Source organism: Pristiophorus japonicus, chromosome 5 (genome assembly GCF_044704955.1).
Source record: "Pristiophorus japonicus isolate sPriJap1 chromosome 5, sPriJap1.hap1, whole genome shotgun sequence".
In the NCBI taxonomy this organism is placed as follows: Eukaryota; Metazoa; Chordata; class Chondrichthyes; family Pristiophoridae; genus Pristiophorus; species Pristiophorus japonicus.
The window spans coordinates 228,664,170-228,690,265 of record NC_091981.1 but is presented as its reverse complement, the minus strand read 5'-3'; the positions used below and the strand labels follow the sequence as shown (position 1 = coordinate 228,690,265).

The following is a 26,096-nucleotide window of genomic DNA, read 5'->3' as shown; positions in this document are numbered from 1 at the left end:
TGGATTTATGAAAGGGAAATCATGCTTGACAAATCATCTATAATTTTTTGAGGACGTAACTAGTAGAGTGGACAAGGGAGAACCAGTGGATGTGGTGTATTTGGACTTTCAAAAGAGATGAGTGTGCAAAATTAAAGCATATGATATTGGGGGTAATGTATTGATGTGGATAGAGAACTGGTTGGCAGACAGGAAGCAGAGAGTAGGGATAAATGGGTCCTTCTCACAATGGCAGGCAGTGACTAGTGGGGTACCACAGGGCTCAATGCTGGGACCCCAGCTAGTTACAATATACATCAATGATTTAGATGAAGGAATTGAGTGTAATATCTTCAAGTTTGCAGATGACACTAAGCTGAGTGGCGGTGTGAGCTGTGAGGAGGATGCTAAGAGTCTGCAGGGTGACTTGGACAGGTTAGGTGAGTGGGCAAATGCATGGCAGATGCAGTATAATGTAAATAATTGTGAGGTTATCCACTTTGGTAGCAAAAACACGAAGGCAGAATATTATTTGAATGGCGGCAGATTAGGAAAAGGGGAGGTGCAACGAGACCTGGTTGTCATGGTACATCAATCATTGAAAGTTGGCATGCAGGTACAGCAGGCGGAGAAGGCGGCAAATGACATGTTGGCCTTCATAGCTAGGGGATTTGAGTATAGGAGCAGGGAGGTCTTACTGCAGTTGTACAGAGCCTTGGTGAGGCCTCACCTGGAATAGTGTGTTCAGTTTTGGTCTCCTAATCTGAGGTAGGACGTTCTTGCTATTGAGGGAGTGCAGCGAAGGTTCACCAGACTGATTCCCAGGATGGCAGGACTGACATATGAGGAGAGACTGGATTGACTGGGCCTGTATTCACTGGAGTTTAGAAGAATGAGGGGGGATCTCATAGAAACATAAAATTCTGACGGGACTGAACAGGTTAGATGCAGGAAGAATGTTCCTGATGTTGGGGGAGTCCAGAACCAGGGCTCACAGTCTAAGGATAAGGTGCAAGCCATTTAGGACCGAGATGAGGAGAAACCTCTTCACTCAAGAGTTGTTAACCTGTGGAATTCTCTTCCACAGAGACTTGTTGATTCTAGTTCGTTAGATATATTCGAGAGAGTTGGATATGGCCCTTATGGCTAAAGGGATCAAGGGGTATGGAGAGAAAGCAGGAAAGGGGTACTGAGGTGAATGATCCGCCATGATCTTATTGAATGGTGGTGCAGGCTCGAAGGGCCGAATGGCCTACTCCTGCACCTATTTTCTATGTTTCTATGAGTACCTCTCCATTCTTGGCCTTCAGTGGGGTAGGACTTTGGGGGTGCTTGGGCCATAGGTGGTCTTGACTGCGCTAAATGATCCACGCACGTCGTGGTTGTCAGCTAGTTGCTGGATCTCCGTCGCTTTTTCCACCCACCAGCTGTTCTTTAGGTCACAAATTTTATGTTGGACCTCGGCCTTCAGACGTCAATGGAGCTGCTTTCTTGCACTCGAGTTGTGTTGCTGTTTCCAGTTCAAGAATGCCTTGCGTTGGCGGCTTATTAACTCCTGGATCTCCTGATCATTCTCGTCGAACCAGTCTTGATGGAGTGACCAAGGTGCTAATTATGGAGGCCTCGAGGGCAGACCAGGCACTGTGGATACTCTGCATCTCCGGTTCACTGGATGTCGTCAGGATGGTAGTGAGGACTGGTTGAATAGGGCTTTCTTAGCAGGATTTTTGAGTGCTCCGGCAATGATTTTCCTGTGGCAGAGTTTCTGTTTCTGCTTCGGGGCTACATTGATGGAAATGACAGAGCGGATTAGGCGGTGGTCCAACCAGCGGTCATGAGTTCCTGTCATGGCGCGGGAGATGCGGACATCCTTGTAGTACCTCGCTCGAATGATGACGTAATCTAGCAGATGCCAGTGCTTGGAGCGAGGGTGTTGCCATGAGGCCTTTTACTTGTCTCTCTGATGAAACAAGGTGTTGGTTATGACCAGACCAAGTTCTAAGCATTTCGTCAGCGGGAGGGTACCGTTGGAGTTGGTTTTCCCAACCTCCTCTCTGCCGATCACACCTCCCCAGAGGTCTGTGTCCTTTCCAACTATGGCGTTGAAGTCGCCAAGGAGGATCAGCTTGTTGCCCATTGGGACTCGGGACTTTTATGCAGTCAGAAAACTCCTGCTATATATAGTGCTGGTCCTGTTTGGTTTCTAATCCTTCAGCCAATAAACAGTTTTAATCTCAAATATCTACAAGTCGTGAAATCCTTACACAGATTGTATGTACAGTGGAAATGGAATGCTACAAACCAAATCCCTCTACAAATTGAACAATTAGAATTTTTTTTTATGGTATGTGTAGGACAACCATGTTTAATTAGGCTTCATTGACATACTGATGCTACTGCTACCCAAAAAGCAGATGAGATGCATTTGTTTTCACTGCAGTGCTTCTGGTAACAAATGGTTCAGTTATATGTGAAGAGACAGTATAAGCAGCGAATTCATTTCATCTGACCAATGGTATCTAGCAATACAGGTATTACTGTGCTTAAAATTGGCACCCATGCTTTATTCATTTGTATTTAATTTATCTAAGAAAAGTATAGCATTGCTATAGCTGGAACGTTCTGCTCCTTGCTATGCTGGGTTGCTTTGAAACAATGTTGCAAGCAATGCACAGAAAGAATTCTCTTTTTCTGTCCCCTCCCTCAGTGAGGAAGAAGTTGCTAGTAAATGTCCTCCAGATGTAATTAAATGTGACTCCTCAATTTTTGGCTGCATTTTTCCCCAACACTGCTCATTTTTGGTCACCACATGGTGTGCATGCAAGCAGGTCAGGGACTTCCTCCTGTATGAGATGTTGTTTGAAAATACGTATCGTTGGACAGTGACCTGGTTAGACCCATAGAAGGTCACCTCCCCACCGGTGAGAATAAAGACTGCTTTTGAATCTTCAAACACAGACCTAGTGTCAAGTGTTTATTTAAATACTCCACTTCAGTACCCGTAACAATATTCCCTCATTACTGCACTGAAGTGTCGGGCCTGAAGTGGGGCTTGAACCCACAACTTCTGACTGAGGCAAGAGTGTTATGACTGAGCCAAGGCTGACACGATACAACATTTAATTTTCTTTTGTATTAGTTTTAGATATAGCATACATTTCTGTTTTGAAGTCTTTGAATGTTAAGGATTAATTATGCAAGGAATTCAAGCTTCTGTTGTCTGAAAGTTTCCCAATGTTTATCCACTGTACTATGTGCCAATTATGTTATACAAATTATCTGGATTCGTTACGTATAGTTCTAGTAGAAATTCCTTTTTTCTGGGCAGCTATTTATCAATCCCTCTCCTTTTCCATTTTTAGATTGAACCGAAGCAGCTGTTTCCCAGCTATTCCCTTACGTTTAACTTACTCGCCCCAGTATATTTCGTAGAACTAGAAGCAGCACTGCCTCCTTCCTTGTTGGACTAAAATATACCAATTTATGTTAGAACTCAGACATTCCATGTGCTGACAAGACTACTGAGAAAGAGAATGAGAACTGAGTAGACACATCGGGTGTACAGATGATTCCTCAAGGTACAGTTTCTCAGCATAAGTAGCTTGAAAATGGAGATCAACAAACGAGGAAAAATACTGAAATAATTTAAATAAAATAAGCTTCAGCACTTAAAACACATACTTATAATTCTCTCAATACATATGCTCTGCAAACTAAGGCCAATAGTGCAAGTAGATCTGGTAGTAGCCTCTCAGTTCAAATAGAAATGCTCAATTGATCTTGGCATTGTTGTTTATGAAAGATTCCGTAATGAGCCACAATTTCCTTTTCGACTAGAAACATAAAAAATAAGAGCAGTAGTAGGCCATTCGGCCCTTCGAGTCTGCACCACCATTCAATATAATAATGGCTGATCCTCTATCTCAATATCATATTCCCGCTTTTTCCCCATATCCCTTGATGACTTTTCTGTCTAGAAATCTCTCTATCTCCTTCTTAAATACATTCAGTGACTTGGCCTCCACAGCCTTCTGTCGTAGAGAATTCCACAGGTTCACCACCCTCCGAGTGAAGAAATTTATCTTCATCTCGGTCCTAAATTTCCTACCCTGTATCCTGAGACTGTGACCCCTTGTTCTAGACTTCCTAGCCAGGGGAAACATCCTCCCCGCATCCAGTCTATCCAGTCCCATCAGAATTTATACTTTTCAAGAGATCATCTCTCATTCTTCTAAACTCTAGTGAATACAGGCCTAGTTGACCCAATCTCTCCTCATACGACAGTACTGCCATCCCAGGAATCAGTCTTGTGAACCTTCACTGCACTCCATCTATGGCAAGTATATCCTTTCTTCGGTAAGGAGACCAAAACTGAACACAATACTCCAGGTGCGGTCTCGCCAAGGCCCTGTATAACTGTAGAGAGACATTCTTGCTCCTGTACTCAAATTCTCTTGCAATGAAGGCCAACATACCATTTGCCTTCCTAACTGCTTGCTGCACCTGCATGTTTGCTTTCAATGACTGGTGTACAAGGACACCCAGGTCCCTTTGTACATCGACATTTTCCAAGCTATTACCATTTAAATAATATTTTGTCTTTATGTTTTTCCTACCAAAGTGGATAACGTGCATTACACATATCTATAATCGGATTAACATCAGGGTGCAAACTCTGAAGTTCAAGTTCCGTGGGAGTAATAGTTACTCCAATCTTGGTTCAACACAGTAAGAAATCATATGTTCTGACCTCTGTTGAAAGCATGATGTTCAATTTTCTGAATAGGTTAGCAATTTCAGAATCTTTGATGATTTTCCCAATTAAACAATCTGTGACCTCCTCCAGCCCTGCAACCCTCCAAAATATCTGCGCTCCTCCGATTCTGGTCTCTTGCACATTCCTGATTTTAAATCGCTCCACCATTGGTGGCCATGCCTTTAGTTGCTCAAGCCCTAATCTCTGGAATTCCCTCTTTCCTCCTTTAAGATGATCCTTAAAACCTACCTCTCAGCTGCCCTAATATCTCTTTATGTGGCTCGATGTCAAGTTTTGTTTAATAATGCTCCTGTGTAATGCCTTGGGACGTTTTACTATGTTAAAGGCGCCATATAAATATAAGTTGCTGTATGTTGCTAACATCGACAGCATTGTACGTACTTACTTCATCAACATAAACCGGTTCAGATTCTGGCTCCAGTGTCTCAATTTGTACCTCATCATTAAACTGTACAGTTTTCTTCTCAATTTTCACTGTGAAGAACAAACTTTACTTTAGTAACAGCCAAAATGTACAATTATGTAAATAATACAACTGTTAGCTTTCCAATTGTGTTTAACAAATTAAAAGCCCACCTTCCAACTTAAGCTCTTAAAAATTGAACTTGAACAAATTGTTTACATATAAAAGTTTGCAATGTTAGTAGTCATGGTAAATTAAAATCTCATTGCTTTTCAAATACAAATGCTACAATTGGATTTACTCAATACATGTTCATTACTCACACAGCTCTGGTTCTGCTGTTAGGTCTGCTGTCACAAAATTTGATGGAAACAATCCAATCCCTTGATACGTTTCACCTTTCCACCAATTTGAATCACTATTGAAGGTAGATGAATGGAGTGTTACAGTAGTTCAGTATTAATGCAACTATCTCAAATCATTACTCTATTGCATGTTATATTCCATCCAAAAAAAAATCAAAAAATGCAAATTGTTTCTTCAACATGTATTCTGTATTTGCTAACCAAGCATCTATATTTTCCTTCATTTAATTTGTATAAGACTACACCACTACAAGTTATGATATTTTCAAGACTCTGTTACTTAAACACAATTTTCCTTCCCTATTTATTCTCGATTTATTTCCATGTACCTGTCATCTAGTACACTAATGATCTCTCCAGCTTTAAAGGTGAGCTCATTATCTTCTGCAGCTTCAAAGTCATAGATGGCTCGCACCTTCCGTCCTTCAGATTTGCTGGTCATAAGGCTTGAAGTGCTTGGATACAGACTAGAGACTGTGGTCTGTTGTTGTCTTTGTTCTTTCAATGACAATTCAATGGCTATAAAATATCAGATGCTAAAATATACCTTGTTAAAATTATAAATATTGTATCCTCCATACTTGGTCTTTCAACATTAACAGAAAATGATCCGTTCTTTGCAAAAATGCCATTTGTAAGTAAATATTTCAGTTTATAAAGACACCTTGTTTTAACGTTCAGCCTAGAAAGCTGTCAATAATGAAACATATTGCATTACTGTTTCACATGTTGGAGGTACATGATCTTGGAGGGCAAAGCAAGGGTATCAAAGGCATATGATAACTTGGTATTCACAGCCTCAAAGATAATAAAAAATGATTTTCTCTATAGAAAAGGGAAAGAAAGGAAAGAAAAAGAAAAAAGAAAAGACTTGCATTTAGATAGCACCTTTCACGATCACTGGTCGTCCCAAAGTGCTTTACAGCAAATGAAATACTTTTAAAGTGTAGTCACTGTTGCAATATAGGAAAGGTGGTAGCCAATTTGCACACAGCAAGCTCCCACAAACAGCAATGTGATAGTGCCCAGGTAATCTGTATTAGTGATGTTTATTGAGGGATAAACATTGGCTAGGACACCAGGGGTAACTCCCCTACTCTTCTTCGAAATAGAGCCATAGGATATTTTACATCCACCCGAGAGCAGACTGGGCCTCGGTTTAACGTCTCATCTGAAAGACAGCACCTCAGACAGTTTCAGCACACCCTCAATACTGCACTGGAGTATCAGCCTAGATTTTTGTGCTCAAATCCCTTCTGACTCAGGAGGTGAGGGTGCTACCAACTGAGCCACGGCTGATACAAGCTAACAAATATTTCAAGCTAACAGAGTACTTACACATTATAGTCTGATGTGCAAAAGGCATTTCAGAAGATACCGAGATGCAAAGGTAATTGTGACAATGCCCATCTAATAGTTAAAGTGGAACAGATCAATGGAGTTTCCATACAGATAGTCAATTCATTCAATTTAAATACAAGCATCTTTTGAATGCCTGACTGCCTAACGTAGTTATGAGGAGTCAAATTTTAAACATAAATTTCTCTAGGATCTCTTGAAAGAAATTTGGAGCAGAGGGTTTCCTTACGGCAGTGGTTAAAGGTGCTGAACCCAAATATCTAGAATACTCAGAAACTAACAGCCTTACAGATTCAACATAAACAGATACCAATTTGCAAAACTTACAAAAAATTAGATCTGAATCCTTTTGTCAGCATGGTTGATTTTTGTAGCAAAGTTTGTGGGAGAAGGCAGTTTTAAAACAAGTTTTAGAACTATAAACAAACCAGAATTTTAACATTTAACATGTTCACAATAAACCTTCACCCTCTTCCTCCTCTCCATGTTCACCCATGGTTGCTGAAGTCGCTGAATGGGATACTGAAGTTGCATGTTCAGCCATGAACTCATTGAATGGCGGTGCAGGCTCGAAGGGCCCAATGGCCTACTCCTGCACCTATTTTCTATGTTTCTATGCCCAATTTCCAACCTCCCCATTCTGAGGTCCCTGCAAGTCATCACAACAAAATTCCACAACACAACTTTTCGAATCCATTTAATCTTGTTTCTGTCCCATCCACAGCAGTAAAACTGCCTTGGGTCAAAGTCACGAACAACACTGTGTTTCACTACAACCATGGTCCATTATTCTATCTGGTCTCTCAATTTCTCTATGGCATTTAATATGATTCAGCATTCAATCCTCTTCAATCATCTCTCCTTGGTGGTCAACCTCGTAGCATTATCCTTTCATTCTGAGCTTCTTGCCAGACCAGCACATCTCCCGCAATGGATTGCATCCTCATCCCCACATGTCTTGCATGCCTCCAAGTTTAATTCTTGGTCCCCTCGTGTTCCTCATTTACAAGCTGCTGTTCAGTATTACCCGTAAGTGTACACCTCTTGACCTCATTTACATGCTGTCCTGACTGAATAGAGGAATCAGAACTTCCGGTTAAACATTGGCAAGACCTTAATCATCCCATTTGGTTCTCTCCACACCTCAGCCCCTATTCCACCGCTGGCTGCTTGCTCAAACTGAACTGGACAATATACAAGTTCGGTATCTTATTTGCTTCTGTCTGCTCCTCCCTTACTCCCACCACTGATGAAGCCCTTCCCATATATTTATCACTTCCAGCATCCTCAAAGCTTTACCCTACGGAGAGTCAAATTCACCCAGAGCCGTTTCTTTTCCAGTGAGAACATGATGAATTTACATAATCCAATCCCTCCTGGTTGATTACGAGGAGCGATTACATAAAATGGGATGTTCGTTCTTGGAAAAGAGAAGGCCAAGGAGGCAGGGATTGCTGTTTTTAGGATTCTATTTGGATTAGATAACAGAAATTGACAAGCTGTTTCTTTTTGTCGATACGACTTGCACCTGAAAGGGGGCTAATTCTAAACTAATCTGTGAAAACATTATTTCAGTGAGCGAGTGATAAATCTATGGAACAAGCTCCCTAGGGAGACGATGGAAGCAGAAAGTGTTGATTCATTTAAATGCAAATTAGATGGATTTCTTTCATGAAAAAAACGTTTTGCGATATAATACAAGAGTAATTTAAGACATAGTATGCTTGGGAAGAATAGGTGACATTAGTCCCAAAGCTTTCCACCACTAGCGGGTTTCCCTCATCTCATGTCTGGGTCTGCTGTACATGATGATAAGAGATTGATTGCCATGAATAGTCAATAACCCCATAATCATTGCATCATGCAACTACCAGAATGGTAGCTGGTGAACTAAATGGCAAAAAGAACATGGGCCAGAATTTTCTCATTTAAAAAAAAGGCTGGGTTTGGAGCGTGGGGGCAGTTAAATTGTTAAAAATGTGAATCCCGACCTGATCCCACCTCTAACTCACCCACTTCCAGTTTTTACAGAGGCGGAACGGTGGGGCGGGCAACCAACCCGCTCCCAGGGGGCGTTATTTCAATTTAAATATTGCAATGAGGCTGGAAGCCTCGATATTCCCCTCCATTTTGAAGTTAACTGCAATTTAACACAATTCATGAAACCCGGCAGTTAAACAGAGGCGGGGACAGCTGCATCTCGAAGGCAAGTAGCTTTATACCTACTTCCTGGATTCAGGGTTTCTGCCATACGCACCCTCACGATTGGAGACCCCTCCACAAGGCATCCGATCGCAATCACAGGTCTCCCCCACCCACCATCTCCTACCCCACCAATGAGAAGGCCACCGGCCACGATCCTCTGGCCCCCTTGCCGATCCCTGTCTCCACCCTCCCCCCCCACCGCCCGCCAATCCTGCAACCTCCCTACCTCCCTGCCCCCCCCAATCCACTCTTCCCTACTCCAGATTGCCGACCCCCTCGCCACCTGCGATCCCCTCGCCACCTCCCGACTGACGACCGCCCCGCCGGACCAACCCCTCGCAACGGAGGCCTACCCGCCCGCAGCCAGTCACCCTCTTAAGCTGGCTGGCTACAGGCAGGAAACCGAGGCCTCATATTCAAAATAGACCTTGCCAGTAAAATCGGCAGGACATGCGGGAAATTTGGCCTCCCAGGATTCCTGTCCTCCTCGGATGCCCCCCCTCCACCCCACCAAACCCGCCTCCCCCAACAAAATTCTGGCCATGGTGTTTATTCATCTAGCAAATCCTATATTCCTAAGTAACACCAACGCCAGTATCTTTCCCCACGTTAAATCCTACTCACCCATCATCAGAGTCTTCGCTGACATCCACTGGCTCCTCAACTTCAACAGTCTGACTTCAAAATCCTTGGTAACAAACACCTCCATGGCCATACTCCTAAATTCCTCCAGCTCTATGTCCCAGTTGCACCCTCTGCTCTTCCAAATCCAAAGTACCGTGCGTCTTCCCTCCCTCCAGCATTCATGGCATAAACTTCAGCCATCACAGCTCTAAATTTTGGGATTCTCTTCATATACTCCTCCGTCTTGCTATATCCTCCCCACTGCAAAAGCATCCTTAGCCATGCCTCAGACATCTTCCTGTAATGTTCTTCTCCCAGTTACTGCTTGGTATCAGTTTCCACCATCCTCTGTGAGGCATTGTGGAGTGCTTCACTATGTTAAGGACATTAAATAATTTTAAGTTGTTTTTGCTTTACTATTAGCAGCCTAGGTATAAAATTATACCATATTGCCAATTTCTACCAATGTACCTCAGACTGTGTGTTTTAAATGCTTTCCATTTCTACATTTAGATCTACATTGATGCAGCACATGGATATAGAATACGCTCACCTTTCGCTAAGTCCTCCTCTTCTTTTTTGATTGCTGTTACATTTGGGTCCTTAGCCACCAAAGCAGGGCTCGCCTTTGCCTGTTCTGCAGCCTATCCCAACAAGGTAGTTAGAAATAAACTGGTTAACAGCTGATTTAAACCAAGGACTCAAACTTCTATATCTTCAAATATTTCACAGCAGTGACTGACGAGGAGTGGCTTGAACTACAGAGTAGGTAATTCATGCAGAAAATAAATATGGAAAAATACTACCTGAGAACCTGCAGCAGGGAATGTAACTCCTTGTTCCTTCAGGTTTTTTATCATGGCAGATATAAGACTAAGTTGGGGGTCATTCTTAAATTCCTCTGCCCATTCTACCATGAGGGCTTTGAGTTTTTCACAGACTTTTGGGTGACCCTGAAATGAAAATCAAGATTGTAGCACACCCCAAGAAGCTGTACCTAATTGCTAATAATATAACAGAGTTGATATTAGCTAATTTATTCTGTCCCCAGAAATTGTAATCTAACATATTGCAGGATACCAACAACTATCAGAGATATGGTCTTCTTCACTCTGAATGTAGCTCAACCTCTACGCTAGAATACAAGCCATCTTACAAGAAAAAGGGCTGGGAAGGGAGGGATGGTCAGGGTAGGCGAGACCTTGCATCACTATCTTGATGAACATTTTGCAGACATTATAATCAGGTGGTTCTGTCCTATCTGTTGAACACAAGATCTTGTTCTGAACCACAACTTTAGCAACAGGCAGTAGAGCAAGGGAAAACAGAAAATACCCAAGATTCACATTGACACAAGTTCCACACAGTGACTAGTTCAGAAAGAACTCTGAGGGAAAGGCTGAGAGTGAGTTTTGTAGACAGAGGTTAAACCCAAAGAGCACAGGATAGACTTTTCTCCTAGTCACATTGCCCAAGTGTAGTGAAAAGGAAAAAGGAGCTCCCTTGTGTCCCGGCATGATTTCCTGGGACTGTCAGGTGATGTCATCGAGCTTGTATCTGTAGTAGATGTAGTCTCTTAATGAGGCAGAAAGGGCCATTTCTGGCTTCCTTCGTCATATAGTAGCCATTACATCAGTTAGATTTCCCAGCATAGGAGCGCCCGAAGAAACCTGAAGCAAAGGTCTATTCTGGAACCCCTGCAAATCCTCTGGTCTGGTCTGCAGGGATCCTGGAGAGAGGACGAAGACTACTTAGCAATTTTAAAATATTTCCTTAAAAAAAACCCAGAACTGTCTAAATGCCTCAGGGTAATGCAATCAAAGGCATTTGGGGGAGAAATTGCATAGCGCCTGTTTGAGGGCGGTAACAGCTGAGAGGCGGGAGTTCCTGCGGCACTCCGCTCGTGATATTGGAGTTTCTACCCCCGAGGGAAGTGGAGCTCAAAATAACGCGCTCCACTTTCTATGTGGGCCGATGGGGGGGGAAGGGGGAAGCACAGGGAGAGCGGCGCAGCGGTGCGTAGAAGGGGCCCTCCCCTTCATTAAAGGGGAGGGCCAAGCTGCAGACTCTGCGGGGATCTACCTGGACCACCGGGGAGCGGGGTGCCGTGCCATCAGCCCGGCACTCAACCGGCACGGACACTGCGTTCAAGGATGCAATGGGCCGCGATAGGCAAGTTGGCTGATTTTTGTCCCCGCGCATGCCACTTCCCCTTTAACAGGCACCCTGCGAGTGACCAGCTGCCATGTACACGCCCCTGAAGCAGTCATCGCCCAGCGCAGCTTCAGGGGCATCTCCTGAATTTTTGTTCCACGGCAAAAACGGGTCACTGCGCACTGTGATGACATTGTCAACGCCGGCGCAGCGAAGCAGGGCAGGGCGGTACCAATTACCACCGCTGTTAAACTCCCAAGGAATTTAGCGGGAATAGTTAGTGGCGCCGCACCTGGGTAAAAAGTAGTTTGCACAAATGACCCCAATTTCTTCCCCGATAAATTTTTAATCTTTCATCAATATAAAATTTTCTCTAGTAAACAATCAGCAAAAACATGGGCCAAATGGCCTTCTTCTGTATTGCAATCCAAGTAATACTCTAGTTTAAAATCATTGCAAAGCTTTCTGATGCAGCTTGAACTTGCCTTTATAAAATGCACTCCTGAGCACAACAGATGTTGAATGCAACACTACATAGTTAACATAGAAAAATAGGTGCAGGAGTAGGCCATTTGGCCCTTCGAGCCTGCACCGCCATTCAAGAAGATCATGGCTGATCATTCACCTCAGTACCGCTTTCCTGCTTTCTCTCCATACTCCTTGATTCCTTTAGCCGTAAGGGCCATATCTAACTCCCTCTTGAATATATCCAATGAACTGGCATCAACAACTCTGCGGCAGGGAATTCCACAGGTTAACAAGTCAGTGAAGAAGTTTCTCCTCACCTCAGTCCTAAATGGCCTATCCCTTATCCTAAGACTATGTCCCCTGTTCTGGACTTCCCCAACATTGGGAACATTCTTGCCGCATCTAACCTGTCCAGTCCCGTCAGAATCTAATGCGTTTCTATGAGATCCCCTCTCATCCTTCTAAACTCCAGTGAATAAAGACCCAGTCGATTCAGTCTCTCCTCATTTGACAGTCCAGCCATCCCTGGACTCAATCTGGTGAACCTTCGCTGCACTCCCTGAATAGCAACAACATCCTTCCTCAGATTAGGAGACCAAAACTGAACACAATATTACACGTGAGGCCTCACTAAGGCCCTGTACAACTGCAGTAAGACCTCTCTGCTCCTATACTCAAATCCCCGAGCTATGAAGGCCAACATACCATTTGCCTTCTTCACCGCCTGCTGTACCTGCATGCCAACTTTCAATGACTGATGAACCATAACCAGGTCTCGTTGCACCTCCCCTTTACCTAATCTGCTGCCATTCAGATAATATTCTGCCTTCGTGTTTTTGCCACCAAAATGGATAACCTCACATTTATCCACATTATACTGCATCTGCCATGCATTTGCCCACTCACTTAACCTGTCCAAGTCACCCTGCAGCCTCTTAGCATCCTCCTCACAGCTCACACAGCCACCCAGTTTAGTGTTGTCTGCAAACCTGGAGATACTACACTTAATTCCTTCATCTAAATCGTTAATGTATATTGTAAATAGCTGGGGTCCCAGCACTGAGCCCTGCGGCACTCCACGAGTCACTGCCTGCCATTCTGAAAAGGACCCGTTTATCCCAACTCTCTGCTTCCTGTCTGCCAACCAGTTCTCTATCCACGTCAGTACATTACCCCCAATACCATGCGCTTTAATTTTGCACACCAATCTCTTGTGTGGGACCATGTCAAAAGCCTTTTGAAAGTCCAAATACACCACATCCACTGGTTCTCCCTTGTCCACTCTGCTAGTTACATCCTCAAAAAATTCCAGAAAATTCGTCAAGCATAATTTCCCTTTCATAAATCCATGCTGACTTGGACCGATCCTGTCACTGCTTTCCAAATGCGCTGCTATTTCATCCTTAATGATCGATTCCAACATTTTCCCCACTACTGATGTCAGGCTAATCAGTCTATAATTACCCGTTCTCTCTCGGTCTCCTTTTTTTAAAAAAAGTGGTGTTACATCAGCTACCCTCCAGTCCACAGGAACTGATCCAGAGTTGATAGACTGTTGGAAAATGATCACCAATGCTATTTCTGGGGCCACTTCCTTAAGTACTCTGGGAGGCAGACTATCAGGCCCCGGGGATTAATTGTCCTTCAATCCCATCAATTTCCCCCCTAATAAGGATATCCTTCAGTTCCTCCTTATCACTAGACCCACTGTCCCCTAGTACATTCGGAAGGTTATTTGTGTCTTCCTTCGTGAAGACATAACCGAAGTATTTGTTCAATTGGTCTGCCATTTCTTTGTTCTCCATTATAAATTCACCTGAATCTGACTGCAAGGGACCCAAGTTTGTCTTCACTAATCTTTTTCTCTTCACATATTTATGGAAGCTTTTGCAGTCAGTTTTTATGTTCCCTGCAAGCTTCCTCTCATACTCTTATTTTCCCCCTCTTAATTAAACCCTTAGTCCTCCTCTGTTGAATTCTAAATTTCTCCCAGTCCTCAGGTTTGTTGCTTTTTCTAGCCAATTTATATGCCACTTCCTTGGTTTTAAACACTATCCTTAATTTCCCTCGTTAGCCACAGTTGAGCCACCTTCCCAGTTTCATTTTTACTCCAGACAGGGATGTACAATTGCTGAAGTTCATCCATGTGATCTTTAAATGTTTGCCATTGCTTATCCACCGTCAACCCTTTAAGTATCTTTTGCCAGTCTATTCTAGCCAATTCACCCTTCATGCCGTCGAAGTTACCTTTCCTTAAGTTCAGGACCCTAGTTTTCGAATTAACTGCGTCATTCTCCATCTTAATAAAGAATTCTACCATATTATGGTCACTCTTCCCCAAGGGGCCTCGCTCAACAAGATTACTAATTAGTCCCTTCTCATTACACATCACCCAGTCTAGGATGGCCAGCTCTCTAGTTGGTTCCTCGACATATTGGTCTAGAAAACCATCCCTAATACACTCCAGGAAATCCTCCTCTACTGCATTGCTACCAGTTTGGTTAGCCCAATCAATATGTAGATTAAAGTCGCCCATGATAACTGCTATACCTTTATTGCACACATCCCTTATTTCTAGTTTGATGCTGTCCCGAACCTCACTACTACCGTTTGGTGGTCTGTACACAACTCCCACTAGCGTTTTCTGCCCTTTGGTATTCCGCAGCACCACCCATAGCGATTCCACATCATTCAAGCTGATGTCCTTTCTTACTATTGCATTAATTTCCTCTTTAACCAGCAATGCCACCCCGCCTCCTTTTCCTCTCTGCCAATCCTTCCTAAATGTTGAATACCCCTGGATGTTGCTGGTTCACCGAGTTGATAAGCACAATCTAGAACAATTGATAATTTCTAACCTGTGCAAAAATATCCACTGTCCAGACAGGTCCAGGTTGCATTTGAAAGGTTTGTAATGATTTTAAAAATCAAGCATGATGCATGGAAGCACTTGAACTGCTTTAATCTGCTTTCCGCATTGTTAACTCAAATTCAACTTCCAGATTTCTAACTCCAAGGAATATATTGAACAGCTGCATACAATGGAAACATGATCTAAATACAAACCAGTCCATTATAAAATAGGCTTGCATTGTAACTTAATCCAGTCAACAAGGTCAGTATCCTTCTAGCCAGCCATAGTTTTACATGGATAAGAAAGGATGCTAGCTCTAATTTGCTAACTGATATTTAAAGGGGGGCCCCAATAACAAGTTTTTCCTTGAAGTTCACAATTCGTTTCAATTTTTTTTTAATAATGCTAAACTTAGACTGAAACATGATCGAGAACGTATAAAAACTGTAAGAGTAGCAAGTAACAGATATTGATATTCTGAATTCATTTTCTTGGTATTTTCAAGTTTTATTGCACATCATTTTAGCCACAGTTAAGGTGTGGTCAGAGCCCTTATTTTTATACCTCTATTATAAGGAAGTTTAACATTTGAGGATTCTGACTAAGGAATATTATAATTAATTCCAGCGATTTTCTAATTTTCAGGTATGGTCTATCATTAAAGCAGTTTTTAAAAAGAGGATCACTTTAATGTTTCAATAGTCGTTCAATCTTGGGTTCTGTTTATTTACGATGAACAATCAAGAACCAGCTAACAGGAAAAGCAGAGGAATAGGCCAAGTCACGCTAATCAGCCTGATCCTCCCATATCAAGTCCAATGTCTAAACACTTTCATTGTTTGAAGAATGACTCAGTTTCACTTAAGTGGTAGAATGACTAATGCAATTCCTCAATCCACTTAAATCATAAATGATAGGAGTAGCAAAAATACTTGCCAACTATTTTACCAGAGTTTTAAAATGAAAAATTGGGACAAAATTACCAGACAAAAGGAAGAGAGAAGGATAATAGCGCATTTGAAAGAATGAATTATAGCACTAAACTAATGTCCCCTCTAATTTTTACTTTAGATGTGCGGTCCCTTTAAATTTGCTGCGCAATCACACATGCGCGGTATCTCTTCTAGCGTTACAGCTGGTGAGCGGCCTGCACGGGACCTCCCGATGGTTGCACAGCCGCTTAGAGGGAACATTGCTCTAAACCACTTCCAAGCTTTGCAAAAATACTTACTGTGAACACATACTTCACTCATTGGCACAGGACCACGTTTAAAGAGGCAAGTCCTGCTTTCATTGGGAGGCTCGACAATTATTTTTAAAACCACACACATTGTAAGGTTGTCCCTGCCATTAGACTCTTGTGGGAAATACAAGATTAACAGAAGCAGATAATCTCTTTAAAAAAAAAACAGTAAACAATGATCAGGGAAAGCTAGACCATATAATTAAAGGCAGAGAGTTTTATTTTGTCTCGAATACTGTTTATTTTGTCTCTAATATTGTTCTACCAAGAGGGATTTTGCATTTTCTGAACAACTAGGATGCTTCCAATAATGATGGAAATGTTGATAACATTATGGATCCTACTGTAGATTAGCCACCAAGTGCATTAATAAACAATCCACAACACAGCAATAAATGGGCTTTATCAAGGAGATGGGACTAATTCAGTGGTTCCAACTTCTGTGTAAGGAGGACCCCCTGCCCTGCAAATATTGACCCAAATCCAGAGACAATGTCATTGGACCAGGAAATATTTTAATAGTGTATAGAGAAATAATGTGCCAGTAAATCAACAAACACTGACGAAACATATATCAAATTGTTCAGACACTGTGCTCACAGTGTGCAGTATGCTCAGCTTCAGATAACAGAAGTCAAATGACTTTATAAACCTCCTGGGATTCCCTCATGGACCAGACCCCCAGTTTGAAAACTGATGGTCTAAATGGATAATGAATTCCTAGAAAATAAACTACAGATGGATAAAATGGTCACTCAGAACCCATTGCTAGGAGTTCACAAAACCCTAACTTGCTGTTTGGGCTGGACATAGCAAAGATACTTCTGACCATGTTCTCATGCTCAATTCCCATACATGTACCTCCACAAGTACCACTGGCCTCAAGGCTTTATCTCATCATTTTGGGTAGGGAAAAACAGTTAATAAATAAGACAAGTTACCAAGTGGAGCCATACTACCATTGTTCAACTTCTCGGAGCTGGTTCAGAGAAATACTGATCACAGCCTGGAAATGGGGTGCATTCCCCAAGGTCTGAAGAATGGTGTGTGTAATTATGGAAAGGGGGCGGGGGGGGGGGGGGGGGGGGAGGGTGCGGAGAGAAGGGAAAAAAAACATTTGAAAAATCCAACCCTGGCGCTCTAAAAATAAAATCTTAGGAATATTTTAGTAATTAGGTCAAATTTCAAATAGTGAATCTATGAACCAGTACTGTCAATATTGAGCTCAGATAAATTATTTCATGCTATCTCCTTGATGATAGAGAGAATCTCTGGAAGTCCCTTCTGCTCGAAAGCTTTCTTTCAATAGATAGAATTAATCTTTACAATAGTACTCAGAAGCCATTTCTTTAGTGTATCAGATGCATTCTAGATTCAAAGGACACTAAAAAAACGAAACATGCAAACTATGCAGCAGATATTATGGTACAATGAAATAATTACTTATTAGTTCTTCCTTATGCACAAGTCTCCCACTTTGGACCATTGATTTATCAACTCCAAGACAACAACAATAACATAAGTAAACAACAGAGTACTTGATTACAAGAAAGCAATCTTTAATAATATTAAAATAACGATCATAAAATGGATATCAAATGATAAGTCCAACCAAGGAGTAGTAAAAATGAACTCCTGGAGAAGGTGCAACATATTGCATTATTTTATGATAGTATAACCGAAGTGCAACTGGCCATAAACTACATTAAAATTACTTTGGCATGGTTAACAAAAAAAACAATTTAATATTACATCAAAAAGTATAAAGATATTTACCTTATTTAAGACATTGCTTACTTCACTTGCAAAATCTCTTGAGCAAACTTCAAGGTGAAAAATTTTGCCACAGTTTGATACACATGCCCCTAGCAGCTTTAAAGAAAGAATTCAATCATGAACAAATATCATAACACAGACAATGATAAACAGTGCAATAGGCTACAGCACCACCTCAGGACTAAATCAAGATTAGTATGGTTCTAACAAATATTTTACAATTGTATTAGAATTATAATACATCCATTCTCGTAACAACATTGACCCATAATAGCTAAGCACTTTGCCGGTTCTAAATTAAACAGTCATATCTTATTACGGCACAGAATGCAACTGGAAAATGGACAGTCATCATTCAGTGGCCTTATAATGCAGATAATACTGCATCATACCAGAGAAACTCTGACGGTGGGATACACCTATTGTACAAATAAATACAAACAACATACTACTTAGAACTAATAAATACTACTTACAGTTAGTGCCTGCATAGCAACATGAGGATCCTTGTGATTCACTCTTTTCATAATAGATCTCAAGCAGTCTTTTGGCCTAATAATAAACAGTACAGGTGTAAGTAGTTTTTTAAAAAAAAAAGAGAATACTAATGTTTCTAACTTAAGTTAACGGACTCAATCCAATCCAAACTGGTCAAATTTGCCAAACAGTGATAAATAAAACTTAATACAGGTACAGACAAATGCAAAATATTAAATGCAGCAAGAAAAAGGGCATCATACATACTCCACAAATAGCACAGAGGGTGAAGCTGAAAGAGATTAAGAGGTATTAGTAGACTCAGTGCCTAACATGTCCAACCATTGCAGAGCAGCAATCAACAAATAAAGAATGCTTAATTATATAGACAAAACAAGAGAGTGGGAGTTAGATGATGCTTGAACAGTACAGCGCTCTAGTCAGACCAGAATAGTCTTGAAAACTATGTCCAGATCTGGTCACCAAAACACAATTCAAGCGCTGGAGTCAGTGAGAGAAGAACCACAAGAATCAGAGGACTCAGTTATATGGAAACAACTACAGAAAGCTAAGTTTTCTGACCTTGGTGGTAGTGGGGGGCAGGGGTGGTGGAGAAACAACTATGAAGCAATCTCAGAGATATATAAAAGAACACAGGGTATAGAAAAAGGACATTTGAAGTGTTGTGGACTAGTTGATCGCGTGTGGAATTAAACACAGGGAGAGGGGAAAAGAGAAGCGAAGGAAGGATGTGGGAAGGTAGACGAGTAGGAAAGAGAAGAAAGGAAGTTTCGAGGCCCGTTTTGCTACTTGGTTGGTGGAGGAAGGGGAAGAACCCTTTCACAGCTTGGTATTGGGATGGAGAGTTTCTAATAAGAGATGATTTAAGTACATTGATCGGCAGGGAGAGGTGTTGAAGGCAGCAGCACTGGTCAGATAAGGAGATTAGAAAATATGTCTTTTCGTATTAACTCAGGTACTGGGACTGAATAAAGACAAAGCAATACATGCGCTGCACTTATCCAAAAATCAAAATCATGAAAGTTCTGGGTGAGCAAAGAACAGCATCCATTCAGCGATCTAGCCACTTAAAACAACAGCTATCAATTCTGACGATGGCTGGGGGGGGGGGGGGGGAGGGGGAGGGGGGGGGAGGGGGGGGAGTAGTGTGTCAGTCGGGGGTGCGTTAAAAATTTTCATGCCCAAGAATTTTCCGGGCGCCCTTGCAGAAACCCCTACCACCGCGTGTTACTTCACTCCTGGCGCCGACCCGACCTGTGAGGGAACAACACCGGCAGCGGGGACATAGAGCAGCAGCTGCCAGGACACAGCACGAGCCAGCCCGAGAGGGCGCCGAAGACAAAGCGGGTGACAAATCGGATGTGACAGCAACCCGGGTAGCTCCTCATTGCTGGTGTCTCTTGGAGCGAGGTCGAGCCCAGCGGCGGGGTCGGGGCCCAGGAGAGGTTGGCGAGCAGCAGGAGTTTGGTGGAGGGGTCTGGGGGTTGGCGAGGAGCTGGAGGAGCGAGAGGTGGGCGAGGAGCGGGAGGTCGCGAGGCCGGTGGGTAGCGGAGATTGGAACCGGCGAGGCCCAGAAGTGAGAAACAGCGAAGAACGGAGGTCGAGCCCCAGGAGACACAGCATGCTTCAGCAGCGGGGTCCTGGCCCAAGGAAGGAGCAGCACGGGTCAACACCAAATTCGTGAGGCCTACACTGCATCATAGAAACATAGAAAATAAGTGCAGGAGTCGGCCATTCGGCCCTTCTAGCCTGCACCACCATTCAATGAGTTCATGGCTGAACATGCAACTTCAGTACCCCATTCCTGCTTTCTCGCCATACCCCTTGATCCCCCTAGTAATAAGGACTTCATCGAACTCCTTTTTGAATATATTTAGTGAATTGGCCTCAACAACTTTCTGTGGTAGAGAATTCCACAGGTTCACCACTCTCTGGGTGAAGAAGTTTCTCCTCATCTCGGTTCTAAATGGTTTACCCCTTATCCTTAGACTGTGTCCCCTGGTTCTGGACTTCCCCAACATTGGGAACATTCTTCCTGCATCTAACCTGTCTAAACCCATCAGAATTTTAAACGATTCTATGAGGTCCCCTCTCATTCTTCTGAACTCCAGTGAATACAAGCCCAGTTGATCCAGTCTTTCTTGATAGGTCAGTCCCACCATCCCGGGAATCAGTCTGGTGAATCTTCGCTGCACTCCCTCAATAGCAAGAATGTCCTTCCTCAAGTTAGGAGACCAAAACTGTACACAATACTCCAGGTGTGGCCTCACCAAGGCCCTGTACAACTGTAGCAACACCTCCCTGCCCCTGTACTCAAATCCCCTCGCTATGAAGGCCAACATGCCATTTGCTTTCTTAACCGCCTGCTGTACCTGCATGCCAACCTTCAATGACTGATGTACCATGACACCCAGGTCTCGTTGCACCTCCCCTTTTCCTAATCTGTCACCATTCAGATAATAGTCTGTCTCTCTGTTTTTACCACCAAAGTGGATAACCTCACATTTATCCACATTATACTTCATCTGCCATGCATTTGCCCACTCACCTAACCTATCCAAGTCGCTCTGCAGCCTCATGAAACCCAGGGAGAGAAGACCTGTGGGAAGGAGATCCTATGAAACCCAGGGAGAGAAGACCTGTGGGAAGGAGAAAGGAGGACAGTAGGAGCATGTGTGCGTGTATATACTAGGCCCATACAGCGAAGCCTGGTTTCCAGTCGTCTTGGACCCCCTTGCCACTGGACCAAGACCTAGCTCAGTCAAGCCCGTGTGGTAGCTGGTGTGCAACGGCCACCCCACGTTAAAGAATTCACACACAGGCATCTTCCACCCTTCAAAATAAAGTTTGGGACCTGGAACATCAGGACCCTCATGGACAACCCAACGCCGTAGTGCTATCATTGTCCAGCAGCTCAGACATTTCGACATTGACATCACCGTCCTAAGCGAGACCCAGTGTGTAGGGAAAGGCCAGCTCAAGGAACAATGTGGTTGTTACACCTTCTTCTGGAAATGTAAACTAGTTGGCCATCTCAGAGACTCTCCTTGTGGGATAAACGAACGTTTCATGACTCTTCTGCTCACCCTAGCCCGGAACCAGTGCTCTACAGTCTTCAGCACGTACACCCCAACACTGGAAGCTACAGACGAGAGCAAAGAGGAGTTCTACTCCAGCTTCAAACATTCCCTGTCCAGAGTACTAATGGGCGACAAGCTGATCCTCCTTGGCGACTTCAACACCAGAGTTGGAAAGGATACAGACCTCTGGAGAGGTGTGATTGGCAGAGAGGGGGTAGGGAAAACCAACTCCAATGGTATCCTCCTCCAGACGAAATGCTTAGAACATGGCCTCGTCATAACCAACACCCTGTTCCATCAGAAAGACAAGTACAGTATAAGGCTTCAAGGCAGCACCCTCGCTCCAAGCACTAGCATCTGCTGGACTATATCATTGTCCGAGCGAGGAACCACAAGGACATGCGCATCACCGTGCCATGACAGGAGCTGACGGACCACCGCCTAATCCGCTCTGTCATCACCACCAACATAGCACCAAAACAGCGACGTCAACAGAAACAATGGTGCAGGAAAATCAACGCTAGAGCTGTCCAAGACCCTGTCAAGAATGCCCTATTCAGCCAGTACCTCACTGCCAACCTGAGTCCTCCCAGTGACCCAGAATGTCCACAGCGCCTGGTCTGCCCTCAAGGCCTCCATAATTAGCACCTGTGAAGAGATGCTCGGTCACTCGACCAGGAAACACCAAGACTGGTTCGACAGGAACGATCAGGAGATCTAGGAGCTAATAAACCACAAGCGGAAGGCATTCTTGAACTGGAAACACAACTCGAGAGCAAGAAAGCAGCTCTACAGACGTCTGAGGCCGAGGTCCAACAGAAAACGTGCGACCTAAAGAACAGATGGTGGGTGGAGAAAGCGCAGGAGATCCAGCAACTAGCCGACAACCACATGATGTGAGGATTCTTCTGCACAGTCAAGACGACCTATAGCCCAATCATCCAAGCCCTACCCTATTGCTGGCTAAGAACAGAGAGGTACTCTTCAAGGACAGAGAGGCAGTCAGTGCCTGCTGGAAGGAGCACTTCGAAGATCTCCTCAATCGAGACTCTGTCTTCGACGTATGTGTCCTCGACTCCATCCCGCAGAATGCTACCCACCACTACCTCAGCACAACCCAGCCCGGCACGAGGTAGAAAAGGCCATCCGACAACTGAACAAAACAACGAAGCACTAAAGCATGCGGAAAAGTACCATTGGCGCAGATACATGACCTCATTTCTCTCATCTGGAAGGAGGAGAGCATGCCAGGGGATCTCAGAGACACGGTAATTGTGACCATCTTCAAGAAAGGCAACAAGTCCGATTGCGGTAACTACAGAGGAATTTCCCCGCTGTCTGCCACAGGAAAAGTCATCGCAAGAATCCTCCTCAATCACCTGCTCCCAGTGGCTGATGAGTTCCTTCCAGAGTCACAATGCAGATTCTGTCCACGAAGGGGCACAACGGACATGATCTTCACCGCGCGGCAAATTCAAGAGAAATGCAGGGAATAACACCAACCTCTATACATGTCCTTCTTTGACCTTACAAAGGCCTTTGACACGGTCAACCGTGAGGGATTATGGAGCGTACTCCTCAAAAAACTTTTCACCATTCTCCGCCTGCTTCACGACGACATGCAAGTCATGATCCTGACCAACCAATCCACCACAGACCGAACTCGTGTTCGGACCGGGATCAAGCAAGGCTGTGTCATTGCACCAACGCTCTTCTCGATCTTCCTTGCTGCAATGCTCCATCTCGCCCTCAGTAAGCTCCCCGCTGGAGTGGAACTAATCTATAGAACAAACGGGCATCTGTTCAACCTCCGACGCCTCCAGGCCAGATCCAAGGTCATCCCATCCTCCATCATTGAATTACAGTATGCAGACGACGCTTGCGCCTGCGCACACTCGGAGGCCGAATTCCAAACCATTGTCAACATTTTCACCGAAGCGTACGAGAGCATAGGCCTTACACTAAACATCCATAAGACAAAGGTCCTCTACCAACCTGCTCCCATCACACAGCACTGCTCCCCGATTATCAAAATTCACGACGAGGCCTTGGACAAGGTGGACCACTTTCCATACTTTGGAAACTTACTGTCAACAGGGCAGACGTCGATGACAAAGTCCAACACCGCCTCCAGTGTGCCAGTGCAGCCTTCGGTCGCCTGAGGAAGAGCGTGTTTGAAGACCAGGATCTCAAACCCGGCACCAAGCTCACGGTCTACCCGCCCTCCTATGTGTTTCAGAGACATGGACTATCTACAGCAGGCACCTCAAAGCACTGGAGAAGTACCGCCAACACTGCCTCCACAAGATCCTGAAAATCCATTGGCAGGATAGGCACACCAACGCCAGTGTTCTCGCTCAAACGAATATCCCCAGCATTGAAACACTGAGCTCGATTGATCAGCTCCGTTGGGCGGACCACGTCGTCCGCATGCCCGATACTAGACTCCCAAGACAAGTACTCTACTCAGAGCTCCGACACGACAAGCGAGCCCCAGGTGGGCAGAGGAAACGCTTCAAGGACACCCTCAATGCCTCCTTGAAAAAGTGCAACATCCCCACTGACACCTGGGAGTCCCTGGCCCAAGACCGCGCAAAGTGGAGGAAAAGCATCTGGGAGGGCGCCGAACACCTCGAGTCTCTTCGCCGGGAGCAAGCTGAAGCCAAATGTAAATAGCGGAAATGAGCACATGGCAACCCAAGCACCCCACCCCACTCTTTCCTTCAACCACAGTCTGCCCCACCTGTGACAGAGACTGTAGGTCCTGCATTGGACACATCAGTCACCTGAGAACTCATTTGTAATGTGGAAGCAAGTCATCCTCAACTCCGAGAGACTGCCCAAGAAGAGATGATTTCACTCCTACCTAGCGCCCAGCTCTATTTTTGTGGCAGCTGCATATTTGGACCAGATTATGGCTTTGCAGAATAGGAGACAAAGCAAAGCAAGGAAGCGGAAAGGATAAATGTTCTTACCATGGAGCTGCTAGGCTGCAATGTGGGAAGCTCAAAGACTGGGTGCCCTTGCAGGTGTGAGCATCTGCACTATATTATATAAGAAACACCTTTTTCAGCCAGTTTCATGCTGCTCAGAGGAGCCAAGGAAGTCTCCCTGCTGCTGGGACCACTCGCCAGCTGCAAGATACAGGCTTAGCCAGTCTCCTTAGCCAGGGAGTCAAACTCAGGTAAATAAATAATACACAATGTAACCCCCACTCCCATGAGTGCTCACACTCCAGCGACTACTGTCCATTCCAATTAAAGCAACTGGCAGGCAGAACTGGCAGATGCAGGGAGAACATAAGAACATGAGAAATAGGAGCAGGAGTAGGCCATTTGGCCCCTAGAGCCTGCTCCGCCATTCAGTAAGATCCTGGCTGAACTGATCCTGGCCTTAACTCCACTTGCCTGTCCCCCCGGTATGAGGAGCTGTATGTAATAAGTGCAAACCAGATTGCAAAACCATTTAAATATGTGGGGCCCCATCAGGGGTTTCATATTTGGCTGGGTCCTCTGGACATGGATTCAGCAAGCAGAACAGAACAGCAACAGGCAGAGAGAAAAAAGTAATTTTAAAATAATGCAAAAGTGAGAAAGACAGTAAAGGAAAAAAGACCAGGTTCAGAAGAAAAAATGGAAACAATGTAAAATAGATGCAAATACCAGTAAAGCTGCCTTAGCATTCATAGACTCACACAGGACAGGAGGAGGGCATTCAGCCCATCATGCCTGTGCCAGCCCTTTGGAAGAGCTATCGAATTAGTCCCACTCCCTGCTATTTCCTCACAGTCCTGCAATTTTTTCCTTTTCAACTATATATCCCATTCCCTTTTGAAAGTTACTATTGAATATGCTTCTACCACCCTTTAGGGCAGTACATTCCAGATCATAACTCACTAAAAAAAAAAGTCATAAATTGCACTGTATTGCTAAACTATATTTGGTTGTGTCCAAGATTTACACAAACTCCTACTTCAATATAGGAGTTCTTAATTTGGAAACTTGTTGAATGCTCTACTTACACAGCTATTTCTGATTTAACTCTCCAACTTCCCATTCTACAGAGCAGATACAAACTGTACACAATGCAGCAGCAGCATTTAGTTAAACAAACACTCTTACTCACCCAGTCCGAGACTGACCCACTTTGTCACAGATATCTAGTATGAGGCCCCAGTCCTCTGCAGTATTCATCTCACTGGTTGCTTTCTCTGTTGAATTAAAAAAAACATTATATCATAAAACACACAAATGCCCCAAAAAACACTTCACTGGGAAACATTTGAGCACATTATTCTTCCTGGAATCTCCC

The 26,096-nt window shown here is 44.0% G+C and overlaps 1 protein-coding gene across 2 annotated transcripts in view; it reads right to left on the bottom strand.

Moving 5' to 3' along the window:
• LOC139264621 (signal transducing adapter molecule 1-like) overlaps nt 1-26,096 on the bottom strand; it is a 90,336-nt gene that overhangs the window by 31,387 nt on the left and 32,853 nt on the right. Inside the window, exons 2-9 of one of the 2 annotated variants that reach the window (XM_070881366.1) lie at nt 25,911-25,995; nt 18,684-18,759; nt 18,208-18,303; nt 10,519-10,665; nt 10,266-10,356; nt 5,854-6,022; nt 5,483-5,577; nt 5,142-5,230 (exon numbers count right to left, since the gene is read on the bottom strand). In XM_070881366.1, the coding sequence (XP_070737467.1) occupies nt 5,142-5,230; nt 5,483-5,577; nt 5,854-6,022; nt 10,266-10,356; nt 10,519-10,665; nt 18,208-18,303; nt 18,684-18,759; nt 25,911-25,995 (848 nt within the window). Of the gene's footprint in view, nt 1-5,141; nt 5,231-5,482; nt 5,578-5,853; nt 6,044-10,265; nt 10,357-10,518; nt 10,666-18,207; nt 18,304-18,683; nt 18,760-25,910; nt 25,996-26,096 lie in introns of both variants that reach the window. The other variant, XM_070881365.1, reaches the window with a different exon arrangement.